The 12519-nt window shown below is 38.3% G+C and overlaps 1 protein-coding gene across 1 annotated transcript in view; it reads right to left on the bottom strand.

Moving 5' to 3' along the window:
• The window catches only part of vps50 (VPS50 subunit of EARP/GARPII complex), a 104223-nt gene that overhangs the window by 79165 nt on the left and 12539 nt on the right, over positions 1-12519 (bottom strand). Inside the window, exon 5 of the mRNA XM_079259140.1 lies at positions 6418-6471. Coding sequence (XP_079115266.1) covers positions 6418-6471 — 54 coding nt within the window. The remainder of the gene's footprint in view (positions 1-6417; positions 6472-12519) is intronic.

Below are 12519 nucleotides of genomic sequence, written 5' to 3'. Positions count from 1 at the left end.
AGAATTATAACACAAGGAGGAAAGGGACCATCCAGCTGGTTCAAAAGTTAACATCTCTGATGGTATGGGGTTGTATTAGTGCCTGCGGTACGGCCAGCTTCCACATCAATAAGATGCCAAGTACACATAGATTTTAGAGCAACAAATGTTCCCACCCACAATACTAAATGCAAAACCACACACGCCATCCATCCAATCAGCATAGCTTTGCAAGTGCCTCAGCCCTGAACAGGTCTGCCTGCAGTCCAGATCTGCCTGCAGTCCAGATCTTTCACCCTGTTTGAACTTTTGTATGTATTTCTGCCATCAAATTCAAAATGAGTGAACAATTTCCATATCGCAGTTTCAACCTCTGTTTCCGAGATATACAAACCACTCCATTCTGGTTTCACAGCCTCCCAACATGATTGGAACTAGGACTGTAAAGCTAAAAATTATTCCTTTTTATTTATTTTTTTTAATCACATCATTGCACCTATGTGTGTGAGTTTACATTGTTGGTGCCATGGTACAACACAGTCCAGAAGATCAGCTTTTAAAACACAGAAACAAAGAGCTTTGACATTTACTGAAGCATTATTGGGAGTTCATCGCACCTCAGTGACCTCTGCTAAGAACACCCTCAGACAATGTGGAGTTGGGTTCATCTTTTCTTTTAGTATTTTTACTTTCTGTGGTTTGCCAGATGTACTGCCTGAGGTTGGAGAGGCATGATGTTTGATCTTATTTTCCACCATCATATTATCCCTTCGCAAAAAAGATCCAGTGTTCGGAAAAGTTCCTTCATAACTCTGTCAGATGAAATAAAACAAACCTTTCACAACCAGAATATGGTCTGGGGAAATTAATTTGTTATGGTCATAAAAAGAAAATAACAAAAAGCGGCACTTTAGCCGCAGGCACAAGATCAGTAATTCCTTTCTAACCAATCTGCCCTCATGATCTTGAGTGCTGACGAAGATCTTGATAAGTCCTCAGAACACTATCAAAAGATTATGAAAGCGGCAGGTTTTTCCTGGAGGGACATGTTCCATGTGATGTTGTTCTAGAGGACAGTCAAAATCACCTTGGTGTAACACCCATTTGAAAGACGAGCCGTGTATGAAGTCCAAGAAAGGTTATGTACGTGTATATTAGCAGGATAAACTGCCTTTAACTCCATTCATCTGTACTTGTTACCCTGATTAAATATAAACTATATTTACTTCAGTTCAAGGAATAATGTGAGAAAGTTTTCAAATTACAAGTATTTGCTTGAATAATTAGGAACAGAGTGGAGAACTGCATTGGTCCTGCCGACACCTCTAATCATTCCCTTTGGTGAATCTACACAAAAACATGGTAAAAAGACACAAAGCTGTGGTTTTATGGGATATTCTCCATTAAAATTTTGGACAGAAGTGAAACACATCAATACCACAACTTTCAGAAGTACGTTTTTATAAAACGTGGCCACTCCACCTTTGCCGGTCACGATCAACAGGCCACGTGTAAAGCAGATCATCTTATCCACATTAATTACAACCATAGACCGTATATGAAAGATGGACAGAGCCTTCAGCGGTTAAAAGTGAAGCCTATGCGAAGTGCGTAAAACTGCAGTTCCCCATTCATCCGCTAGGGGCTGAAAAACAGAGTGAATCCCCATAGACTCCAATGTTAAAAAGGCCAACTTCAAAGCAGAAGTCAACATGTTTACAGCCTGTCACAAAAATCCATTTTAGGTTTAATAGATCAGGTTTACCTTCATGACAACAGTGGGGGGAGTGAATGTTTTTCTAACTCACCCGTTCAAAAGTAATTTAATCTTGAAATTCGGCACATTTAGGGGTGTGTCCTTTTGATTGACAGGTACCCAATCTCCCGCTTCAAATAAGAAGAAGAAAGAACAACCACAGTTTTTAGTCGGTGAATAACGTGACTTATCTTTAGCCCGCTTACCTCCGTAAGTTGATTAGCTTCTGTTATCTCCGGGTTAGCTTGGTAAGCTCGTAGCTACAGGCAGCTCAGAGTTTGTGCGATGTCAATCATCCACCATGACGCTCACAGCCCCCCTCTCAGCTCTACCTCTTTGCCCATATATGTATTTTCCGGGAGAGACGACACGCATGCCCCTGCCAAGATGGCGATGCTAGGAACCGCCACAGGGTTTCAATTCAGCTCTTCAGAAACCTATGGGTGACGTCACGGAGGCTCCGTCCATCTTTTTATATACAGTCTATGATCACAAGATATATGATTTTGTCACAACTTTATGGGGTCTTTTGCAGACAAGACTTACATTCAATATGTCTGAAACATATGAAACACTTGATCAGAATTAGAACAGTAACCACAGCTGATCATACATACACATCAAAACAATGACTAGCACCATTTTATGCCACTAAAAGTCAGTCAGCTTCAACTCAACCATGAAGGGAAAAATCTCCAAAAATATTCTAAAAAAATATACAAACTACTCAGATTTTTAGCTGTATGACTACTGGGCTCTTAACTAATAACTAGAGAACTATTCTGCATCAGATAGATCAATATAGTAACACGACATATTTAAATTACAAAAAACAACCAAATAAACAATGACAGCATACACTAATCAACAAGAACTAAGAAATGACATTTGTTTGTTATTTAATCATTTATGTATGTCAGAAAAAGCTCGTCTGCAAAGCGTATGTAAAACTAGAAAACTGTCATGTCAACTGTTTAAAGAGGTTTCAGTTATATTACTGTCTTAAGTTTGAGGCCTGTCTTCCCTCTTTTATTTTGTAGTTCCCCGCCTTGTGTATTCTGTTTGTTTTGCTTCCCGTTCATCAGCCAACATGGTTTATTTGCTAATTTACTTCACCTGCTTGTTGTTAGTTCCCTTCAGCCTTATTTTTTCTCTGCTAGATCATTTATCATGTCTTCAGTCTTCCTCATTGTCTTTGTCGTGGCTTAATGGTTTTTCTGCCTGCACAGCACCTGTGTTTTCTGGATTAAACTTGTGTTGCCATCATCCACCTGCCTCCTCTGTCTCTGTCTGTGTTCGGGTCCTGCTGCCGGCAAACTCCGTGACAAAAATAAGTTTCTAACTGAATCCAATTGACTGAATTTTCAACATGGAGCCACATGTTGAGCAGCAGCATCATTAACAGTTGTAAAGCCGTACTATGTGTAGTCTTTGTGGCAGAGCCAAACTAATCCGAGCCAGACTCAGAAAGGAGTGAGTCGCAGCTTAAATCCCAAGCTACCCTCCATCAAGGTCATGGAAAAATAGTGATACATGACTAAAACTCCTCAATGTTTCATCTAGCCAGGTTTTCATTTATATAAACAGTTCAAATTAGACTCTAAAATGACAGCAGAAGCACACGGATCAAGGAGGAAACCAACAGTCTCTGCCCCAAACGGACCGTTGTGATCAACACACAGTCGATGCCCAAATACAATAACTGTGATATAACCGGGGAGTCGGAGGGGGGTTTAGGCCTTTTGTTATGTACACAAAGATACGCAAAAAAAAGACAAAGATGGCTTTAATGCTCACTCATGTGGTCTGAAAGCGACACACACATACACACACACACATCCATACAGACACGCGTGTTGAACATGAAGAGTGTTTAAAATCTACCCTGAGGCTCCACTTTGTTGTTACATCACAGCTTACAACAGTCTACACTATCAGTGAGGTGCACTTAACCTGACAGGCAGCTGCTTGGATCAGTTTAGCTCGTGTAAGAAGAGAGACGGTTACTTCGCACAGGCCTTAGTGGAAAGTAAGGGTTAAAGAGGAACAGCAAGGGAGTCACAAGGGTTTTTTTCTTTTTTTGTTTAAATAAGGGAATTGAAGGGTTGGAAGTAGTGTTTGCTGCTTTATTCATTTGTTCATTGGTCTGTTGAATGACCATCAATTAGACTGACTTTGCACTGGCTCCTTGTTCCCACTCAGCCTTTACATTCTGTTTGATTTCTGTCCCACTCACTTTGTTGCATTATGGTCAACAGAAAGCAAATTTTAATGCCATTTAGGGCAAAAAGCTGCCAAATCTGACAGACAATTTCTTCAGTGTAAAGTGTTTATGCCACCTGCATTCACACTCTATTACCTGAAAAGATATGCATGCATACCTGCACATCTCTGCAAGGCATTAACCACACTGTCACATCCATTTACTGTCAATTCCAAGTGTCTTCAGTGAAATAGTCTTGAAATGTTGACAAATCTTTTGTAACGGAAGCCAAAGGGAATCAAAGACAAAAGCAACAAGTTACTGCCATTAAATTAGTGTTGCTACTTAAAGATAATTAAATACCAGTTTGATTTAGCTCTCTTTTTTAGAGACCATCATCTTCCATAGGGCCATGCAACCTAAAGACAGTTTTAACAAAAGAAATCAAGGCAGTTAATCCATATCACCCCTCTGCCTGTTTTATTCAGGCAGTAGTTTAAATGGGTCACACCCTGAACTCATAGTTTAATAACACAGATTAAAAAGTAAAGAGTTTTTACATTAAAGAGCAAAAATACTGACAGCTACACTGTATGCACTAAGGATGAGTCATAAACAACTGTACATTTACCAAAGGTAGCGGCTCCGGCATTCAGCTAACATTTTCACTTGGGAAAAAAAAAATTGGATCACACGTCCTGAACACAAGTAGAGAACATGTGTCCCTGGGGGGAAACCAGGAGGGATCAGAGGGGTCTCTATATAGCTATGAATCATATTAGACGCTTTGCAGCTCACCATTTCAAACACTGAGGCTTGAGTGCATGTCTGTGCAATTTTTGTGCCCAGTGATGCGTTATCCCCAGCACGGGAACAGCAAGGGGAAAGCAGTATTAAGCCCCTTTGGATGCATTTTCTGTGTAGATGTTTGATAAAGCATCAAACTGAGGGGTTAAGACATGCTGGGAGAGAAAAAAATGTTCACAAAAACATAGAAGGAAAAAAGCCTCACAGTGATACTCCATGTTGCTTTGTTTCAACAAATGTACGACAGATGGAGAAAATCAGTGAATAAACTGTTGAAATGTGGGTTGAAATGGAGAAAAAATAAATTAATCAACACTAATGTGCAAATTAGGCCCGTTTTTATTTTTATTTTGCCAAACTGAAGGTACATTCAAAGAAATAAAGTTGATTCCACCAAGTAAACTCTAGAGGACTCATTGCTAGCGACTTCCCAAAGCCATCTGTGGTCAGCTGGAAACAAACTGATTTATCAGATGGAAAGCTGGGAAGTCCAAAGAACTTAATGAGCAATATGAGGAAAAGAAAAAACAGTAAGCGCAACATACGTGTTCTGGGAGAACAATCACGAGTCTTTAAAGCCAATTTCATGTAGTGAAATATGCAGCATATACGGTTATGTTCAAACAAACCCTTTTATGCATGAATTATTATTTTTTTAGAAAAGAAACAATGCTGCAGTTTTTCACATGCAATATTTTACTTTTACTGACATGTACAGAGGCGCTTTTCTTTGTCTTTAATAATATTAAACTTTTTTTTATTAGTTAATTTATTTTATCTATTCTATAGAAATATTGATAAAATCTTGTCATATTTATTTATTAAAAATACTATTTAAAAAAAAAAAGACTAGTATCAGGTCCTGTTTATCACTGAGGTAAAATTGTCAATTACATGTAAGTGTATATATGAAACTTTATACTATATTTGTTCATTCTTCAGTGAGTGGCAGTGTGTTGGATGACTTTCCTGATGTCCACTGAAGTGGCAAAATTTAAAATATCCCATCTTCCCTTTTGAATGTACTAGAAATCAGCTTTTAAATAGGTATCCATTGTAGTGGACACAATGCAACGAGTTAAAATAATCCAACATTGTGATGCTTTTGGTGGTGGCTTCAGCTGCAGCCCAAACAGATGAACAATGTTTCACTTTTGATTCAAGATTCACCAATCCAGAAAGGATTCACAAGAACTCAGTTAAAAGAACCATTCTGATTCATTGCTACAGAAACATTACTTTGCCGTAATCACTGTGTCTGCATAAAAAATAAAAATGAAAAAAGTTGCTTTATGCTCAGGTTCATTTCAGTTCATTGGGAAATTAGACGAGCACAGAGGGACAACTTTGTTTTAATTCGCAGCCTTTTGTAAATAAAAAGATAACTGTCCTCTTGTCTAATCTACGGATAAAGTCACATTTCCTATCGCCATGGTTACCAAAGTTTCTATTCTTATCTTGCTGACGGTTGCCATTTGACACAACCTGAGGGGTTTATCCTCCAACACCCCCAGTGGCACCAAAATAACTGAATACGCAGTTTATGAGCTGAGAAAAGAAACAAAACCAACTAACGACGCAACAAAGCAGAACTTCTCTGATTTGGACTTAAAATGACAGCAGCTGGTCTACATTTTCAGATGGGGGCTTTAAGTCGACAGTGGATGCTTACCTTGACATAAGCAGGCTGTTTCTCCAGAATGAGATCGGCAACCTTTTTAGAAACCTGTAGTGACAGACAGAGCAAAGATGAGAAACTACCAAAGAAAAAAAGAAGAATGAAATGCATTTCTATGTTCCTTCTAGATGTCACTTTGAGGATGAAGCAGGAACAACACTCATTTTCATTTCTTTCACAATTTTTTTCAAAAATATAACTCTTGTTTCTTCAAAAGGCTTCTGCTCCGTTTGGTATGACTTTATTTTCTAAAGATCTGCCTTCCACAATGTGTGCTTTTGTTTAATCAGTTTATTCAGACATACGGTGAAGAGCCCGTGTCTTGTCTCTAGAATAAAGCATGGCTGTTAAATCAGTATCAGGCCCTTGTTATGCGAGAGATTCCTGCTACTTTTAGCGGTGATGAGACCGGCAGGGGAAACTGAATGAACTGTACACTGGATGAACACACAAACGAGGGGTGCAGGTCCATTCACCAACTTCAGAAGTTACCAGTTACCAAACTTTTTCTCCAAAACACACCCAACCATATTTTGTTTTTTTTTGTTTGTTTTTAAAAACCTTGTAGCCTTGTACGAGAGATCATTTTTTACAACAATAGTAAACATGAGTTGTTGTTTTTTTTTTAAATTGACAATATTTTATTATTTCTAAGTTTCAAAACATAGAAGTTGCAGTAAAGCATACAATAAACAACCGGATTGATTCCAAGAAAGAAAGAAAAAAAAAACAAAACAAGAACACAAAATGAATGTCCAGAGATCTCAGGAAAAGGCTTATTCAATTTAATATTTTGAACAGAATTTACTGGACACCATCTAAATTACATGAAGTTAAATTAAGAGACATTCCCCAATGTTGGAAAAAGCCAAGGGGAGTGTGTTGTCTGACACGTGTTGTGGGACTGCTTAGCAGACGAGGATTCTGGGAGGGGATAAACTTCAGTATTGAGAATATTCAGAAGTATAAAATTCATGGATGGATGGAAGAAATCCTGTAGGTGCAGAATGGTATTAAGACAGCTGTGATGTTGTCTGATGTTGCCACCGACGCTCCGTCTCGGTACACTTGACCACGTGGAAGCCCTGGAAATATTATCCTTCTGACACATGAACAATGTGGGTCTCTTCATACAAAAATGGAATAAATGAGTACTGTACATAAGGAGTACTTGAGCAATATTCTTGTCTGAAGTGATTTTTATACTCGTGTACCACTGTAAAGAGGGAAAAAAAAAAGAAAACTTCAGGCTTGACTTGTCAAGTCTGACCACAAACAGCATCTGGACATGAATGTGCTGCTATTTATAACAGATAAATAAAAAGACAAACAATCAGTGAAACAACAACATTCTTCCCCTCTGTAGGTCAATCTGCATCTGTGCGAACCAACACACTGTGTACAGAGATGTGTGTGTGGAGTTTTCTGGGAGAATAATCAGGAGTTTATTCAAATGGAGGCAGTATCTGCTAGTTTGCAGCAGAGGAAGTTGAGGAAGGGAAAGACATTTCAGCATGTGTTTAGCATCCATTGTTGCCAAGTGAAGACCTGAACAGATGGTAAACAACTCAAATACAACAGTTCTTCCAGAAGAATCTGAGATATGAGAAAGTGTGTGTTTCTGCTTTTTGGGTGTTTTTTTTTTCCTTTCTTTTTTAAATATAAAAAACCACGTGGGAGCACATAATCCCTCAACTATTCACAAAACTGTCCTAAAGTAAAGCCACAATGACACCTATTGGCTTTTCACCGGTTTCATTTTTTCACACCAAACTTTTTTTTAACAAGACAAAGTTTGGAAACACAAACAACAAAGCGGCAGCAGAAAACAACCGAACAGCGCTGCCTAAGCCACGAGGCCAAAGTCATTAATTCTGAGCTTGCCCTCAGACACACAAATGGAGGTTAATTGTGCAGCAAGTGAGTTGCAAAGCAAGCGCTTCGCATGTAATATTTAGCCGGCGGAGCAAATATTGTCTAAAACTAGTGACTGCCAGTGTAAACAACTCATGAGCACAACAATACAATGAAGGAATTCTTTCTGTGCAACAGACAGAAATGAGACAAATGAGGGAAGTCATCGGGAAAAAAAATTATGTCCAATATTCGCCAGCTCACAATGCAAACACTTCTGATGGAGACTGCTTGCACAGTTTTATCTCACACTTTTTAGCAGGCAGACTTTAAACACTGGATAAGAATAAATTCAGATAAATCTTAAAATATTTGCTACTTATGGTGAGAATCAACACAGATTTCTGTCAATCCTACTGAAATTTGTTGCCACTAATCGGGGTCAGAAGGTGAGGCTGTGGAGAGGCAGGATAGAGTCATCAAAAAGAACATTTTGCAGCATCATGAGCAGTTAATTCAGAACAATTATACCAAATCAAAATGATCAATCAAAAATGCAAAATTTCTAAAAACAAAAATAAAACGCCAATACTGCCTTTAGCCCTGCTGTCCATGTATGTGTGTGTCAATCTGCAGCTGTCAAATATTTTATGTTCATAAGCATAACTGCCATCAGTTGTAGCTGCATGCAGCCTGCACAGACACTTCTTTTTACTTAGAGGGAATGCAGAAGTTGCATTAAATAGCATCATTGTGCACTTTATCATATCCACGGATAGTTGTTCTGTCCCATTTTAACTCTTTTTTTTTTTTTTTTTACTTGCACTAAAAAGCATAAATAGCATTTCATTCATGTTCGTGTTAAAAGAAGCAGCTACGCTGATGAAACCCTCAGACATTACAGAGAGCTTCATCATGTCACATGGGAACTGAGGCAAACACAAACAAACAAACCCCATCTCTGGACCCTGACATATTTTGTCAAAGCCTCGAGGCTTTACGGTGCAATTAGCCCTGAGATGAGCCTCAAAGGAGTGTGTCAGATAGTCTAACTGGACACTTGAGAAGGGAAATTGCTCTACATAGTTTAAATACCCCTTCATACACACACCCTCTCACACAGCTGGAGTGGAGAAAAATGAAAGGTTCAAGTACATATGCAACATTTGCAGCGAGATCTTTCTCACTCTTATCTCAAGTACCCCTGGAAGTCACAAACACAAGCTCACGCTATGTTGAGCTGGTTAAAGCATCAGATAGAGTCGCCGTGTAAGGAGCCTGTCCACATCAGCTACCAGCGGCAGCAGAAGCCATCCCAGAGCAGCACTATAGTGAGAAACTAAAAGCACCATTAGCACTTCCTTCCATCTGCTGCAGGAGATGGCCATTAGCCTGATGAGCAACGGCTCGTAAACAATTCACAAATTCAGCTCAACTTGAAATTAAACAAAGCGCGTGCGCAGGATTTACTTTTCCTTTTCTTTGAGCACATTGCCAAATAAACTCTGACGAAAAGTACAAGTCAGCAGCCTCTCTAAGCCGAATCCATTAGCATATTTCAAACTTTATCCTGCATCTCATCTGCAGCACACAACATTGATTTTTTGTGCCAAACAAGTCTTAGAGCTCACCAAAAATCAGAGCGTGAAATCAATCAAACCGGCTCCCCGTTATTGCAAAAGAGTTTGTTTTGCAGATAGAAACACAAAATGTTTTATTATCTTATTTTGCCACTGAATGAATTGTTATTTTTCAAGCCAAATATGGTGCATGTGCAACGTGACGAACCCTTCGACTTTTTCTTGGAGGGCCTAGAGTGATAGTCACAGTATTACTTATTATATTGATTGTTGATTAAAATTCAATTTCAACTCAATTAAATGTATTATTATCGGACCAAACTGTTCCAGAAGTCATTTCAGGGGTTTTTATTGAAGCTTTTGGCTCAATGGCAAAAAGTATAATCTTCATCTTTTGGTAAACATTCTAAAAAAGTTCAAATTAATCATCACAATGGTTGGACTTTTCTAAAAGAAAAAAAAAAAAACTGAAAACACAACAAAAAATCTATATATTTTAGCTGATTTTGTTTCACAATAAGACAATTGGTATAATTACACAAGCAAATCAAAGCATGTATGTAGGGATGTTTCATAGAAAACTTTAATGCACAAAGAAAGAAATAAACGGGTCAAGGACCTGCTGTGTAAGCACAAGGCTCCGAGTTTTCATTAATAAGCTTGCTGAGAAAGTTGGATGTGGATTTTCTGCCTGACAGCTCACTGGACCAATCACCACGACCAATGAGAAGCCGCAGGCTGACAGCCAAAACAGAGAGGAAGCGAGAGACTTTTACAGAGAGGATACGTGGAAGAATGCTTGTGTACTCTTGGGCTGAGCTAACTAGTCAGTTAAACTGTGCCACAGGGCAAAAAGTCTGGAGCATCCTCCTCTACTAAACAGGCAGCTCTGTGGGCTACTGCCAAAAATGTCAAAAGAGGGGAAGTGGAGGAAGGATGGCACGAATGAAAGAAAAAGAAGGCTAAGAGGCATAAGGGGGTTAGAAGTGGCAAAGAGCAAAGAAAGGAAGAGCGCTAAGGGAATGATGAAGGGAAACGAGTGTGCAAAAGCTTAGATGCTTGTCAAAAAGGTGGGTAAAATCTGCATCAGACTGTGGGGGCTGAAGGAGGATAGGGAGAAAAGGCTGCTTGCACTCCTACATGCTTCTATAAATATAATATGTTGACAAGCCGGCTCTATGAAGCTTTCAGAACCTCAGTGACCTCAGAATAGTAGAGAGGGCCTTGATGAAGAAGAAAACAAAGATGCTCGTGTCATGGAAATCTGACAAAGACGTTCAAAGACAAAGAATGTTTCAGCCATCAAGACCAGAATCTGCCATTTATTATTATATGGAGGAGAAAAAGATGTGGTTGATGGCTTCATACGCTTAAAAGGTTTTGACTGTAGGTCGACCAGATTGGTGTCATTCCTAAACTTCTTCAGTTGCAGTCGCCAAGATAAGATACTGCATGTTGATTTTTATCTTGAGAAATAAGGTTTAAAGACTGTCAGATTCTGCATGAATAAGGAGGATAAGGTGGTTTTGGTGGAATATTTTAACAGCGGTGACAAAACAGCCATATGCCAAAAAAAAAAAAAAAAACCTTCTTACTCCGAGATAATGCAAAATTCGAATTCTTATATGGCATATGCATAAGTTTTTTCTGTTTTTGAGTTAAGGGGTTAAAAAATGTACTAATTTCACAAATGAATTTCTTTGCATGAACATGTTCATTTCAACAACCATTGAGCAGTTTTATTTTACGATTCTATGCCATACATTATTAACAACGATCCAATGACTAATATTTTGGAAGCACCAGTTTGGAAAAGGATTTACAATTTAGTGCAAATTTTACTATTTCACAAAAATATGAAGCATAAGCTTTTATATTTATATTTTATAAAGGCTACAGTGAACTTTATTAACTTTTGTGCAAAGATGAATGGAGAATGCTATAAGGGCAGTGAAACTACAACAGATATTGTAATAAAATCCATCTTAACCCCAACGGGATGCACCTTTCTCCCTAAAGTACAGCGGGAGGCCACAAACTCTGGGTTTGAAACTGCGAATCTGTGAACCCATCTTGCAAGCTGGTAGGTTTTCTTCGATAAACTCTCTCTCCTCCTCCATCTCCTCTCCTCTCACTCCGACACGCCATCTTTATTTCCTCATCCATAGCAAACGTCAGACGGCATTAATGAATAGAAGTTTAAGTCTTTGGAACCCTCACAATCTTCATTACATAATAGTTTGTTACCCAAGGAGTGTCTTTGACATAACAGATGATCAATCGGTCTTCAGTGTAAGGACAGAGACATGATTGATTCATCCTCAGCTCAGAGGAAAATCTATACATTGTCCTTCTTTATAACGCAGTGACTCTGTGGACATCAAGGCTGCTGTCAGTCTGAACACCTGCACTGAAACACTTCCACTACATCTCTGTGGTATTCAATGTTTAAATAGAATATCTCTGTTTAAATAGAAAATCCTAAATAGAATAGTACCCATTAAAGTAAACCTGATCTATAAATCTTTCATACATACATATATACATATATATATATATATATATATATATATATATATATATACATATATACATATATACATATATATATATATATATATATATATATATATATATATACATATATATATATATATATATA

The sequence above is a fragment of the Telmatherina bonti genome, assembly GCF_933228915.1.
Source record: "Telmatherina bonti genome assembly, chromosome: 19".
Taxonomy (NCBI): Eukaryota; Metazoa; Chordata; class Actinopteri; order Atheriniformes; family Telmatherinidae; genus Telmatherina; species Telmatherina bonti.
This window is presented reverse-complemented; position numbering and strand designations above follow the sequence as displayed.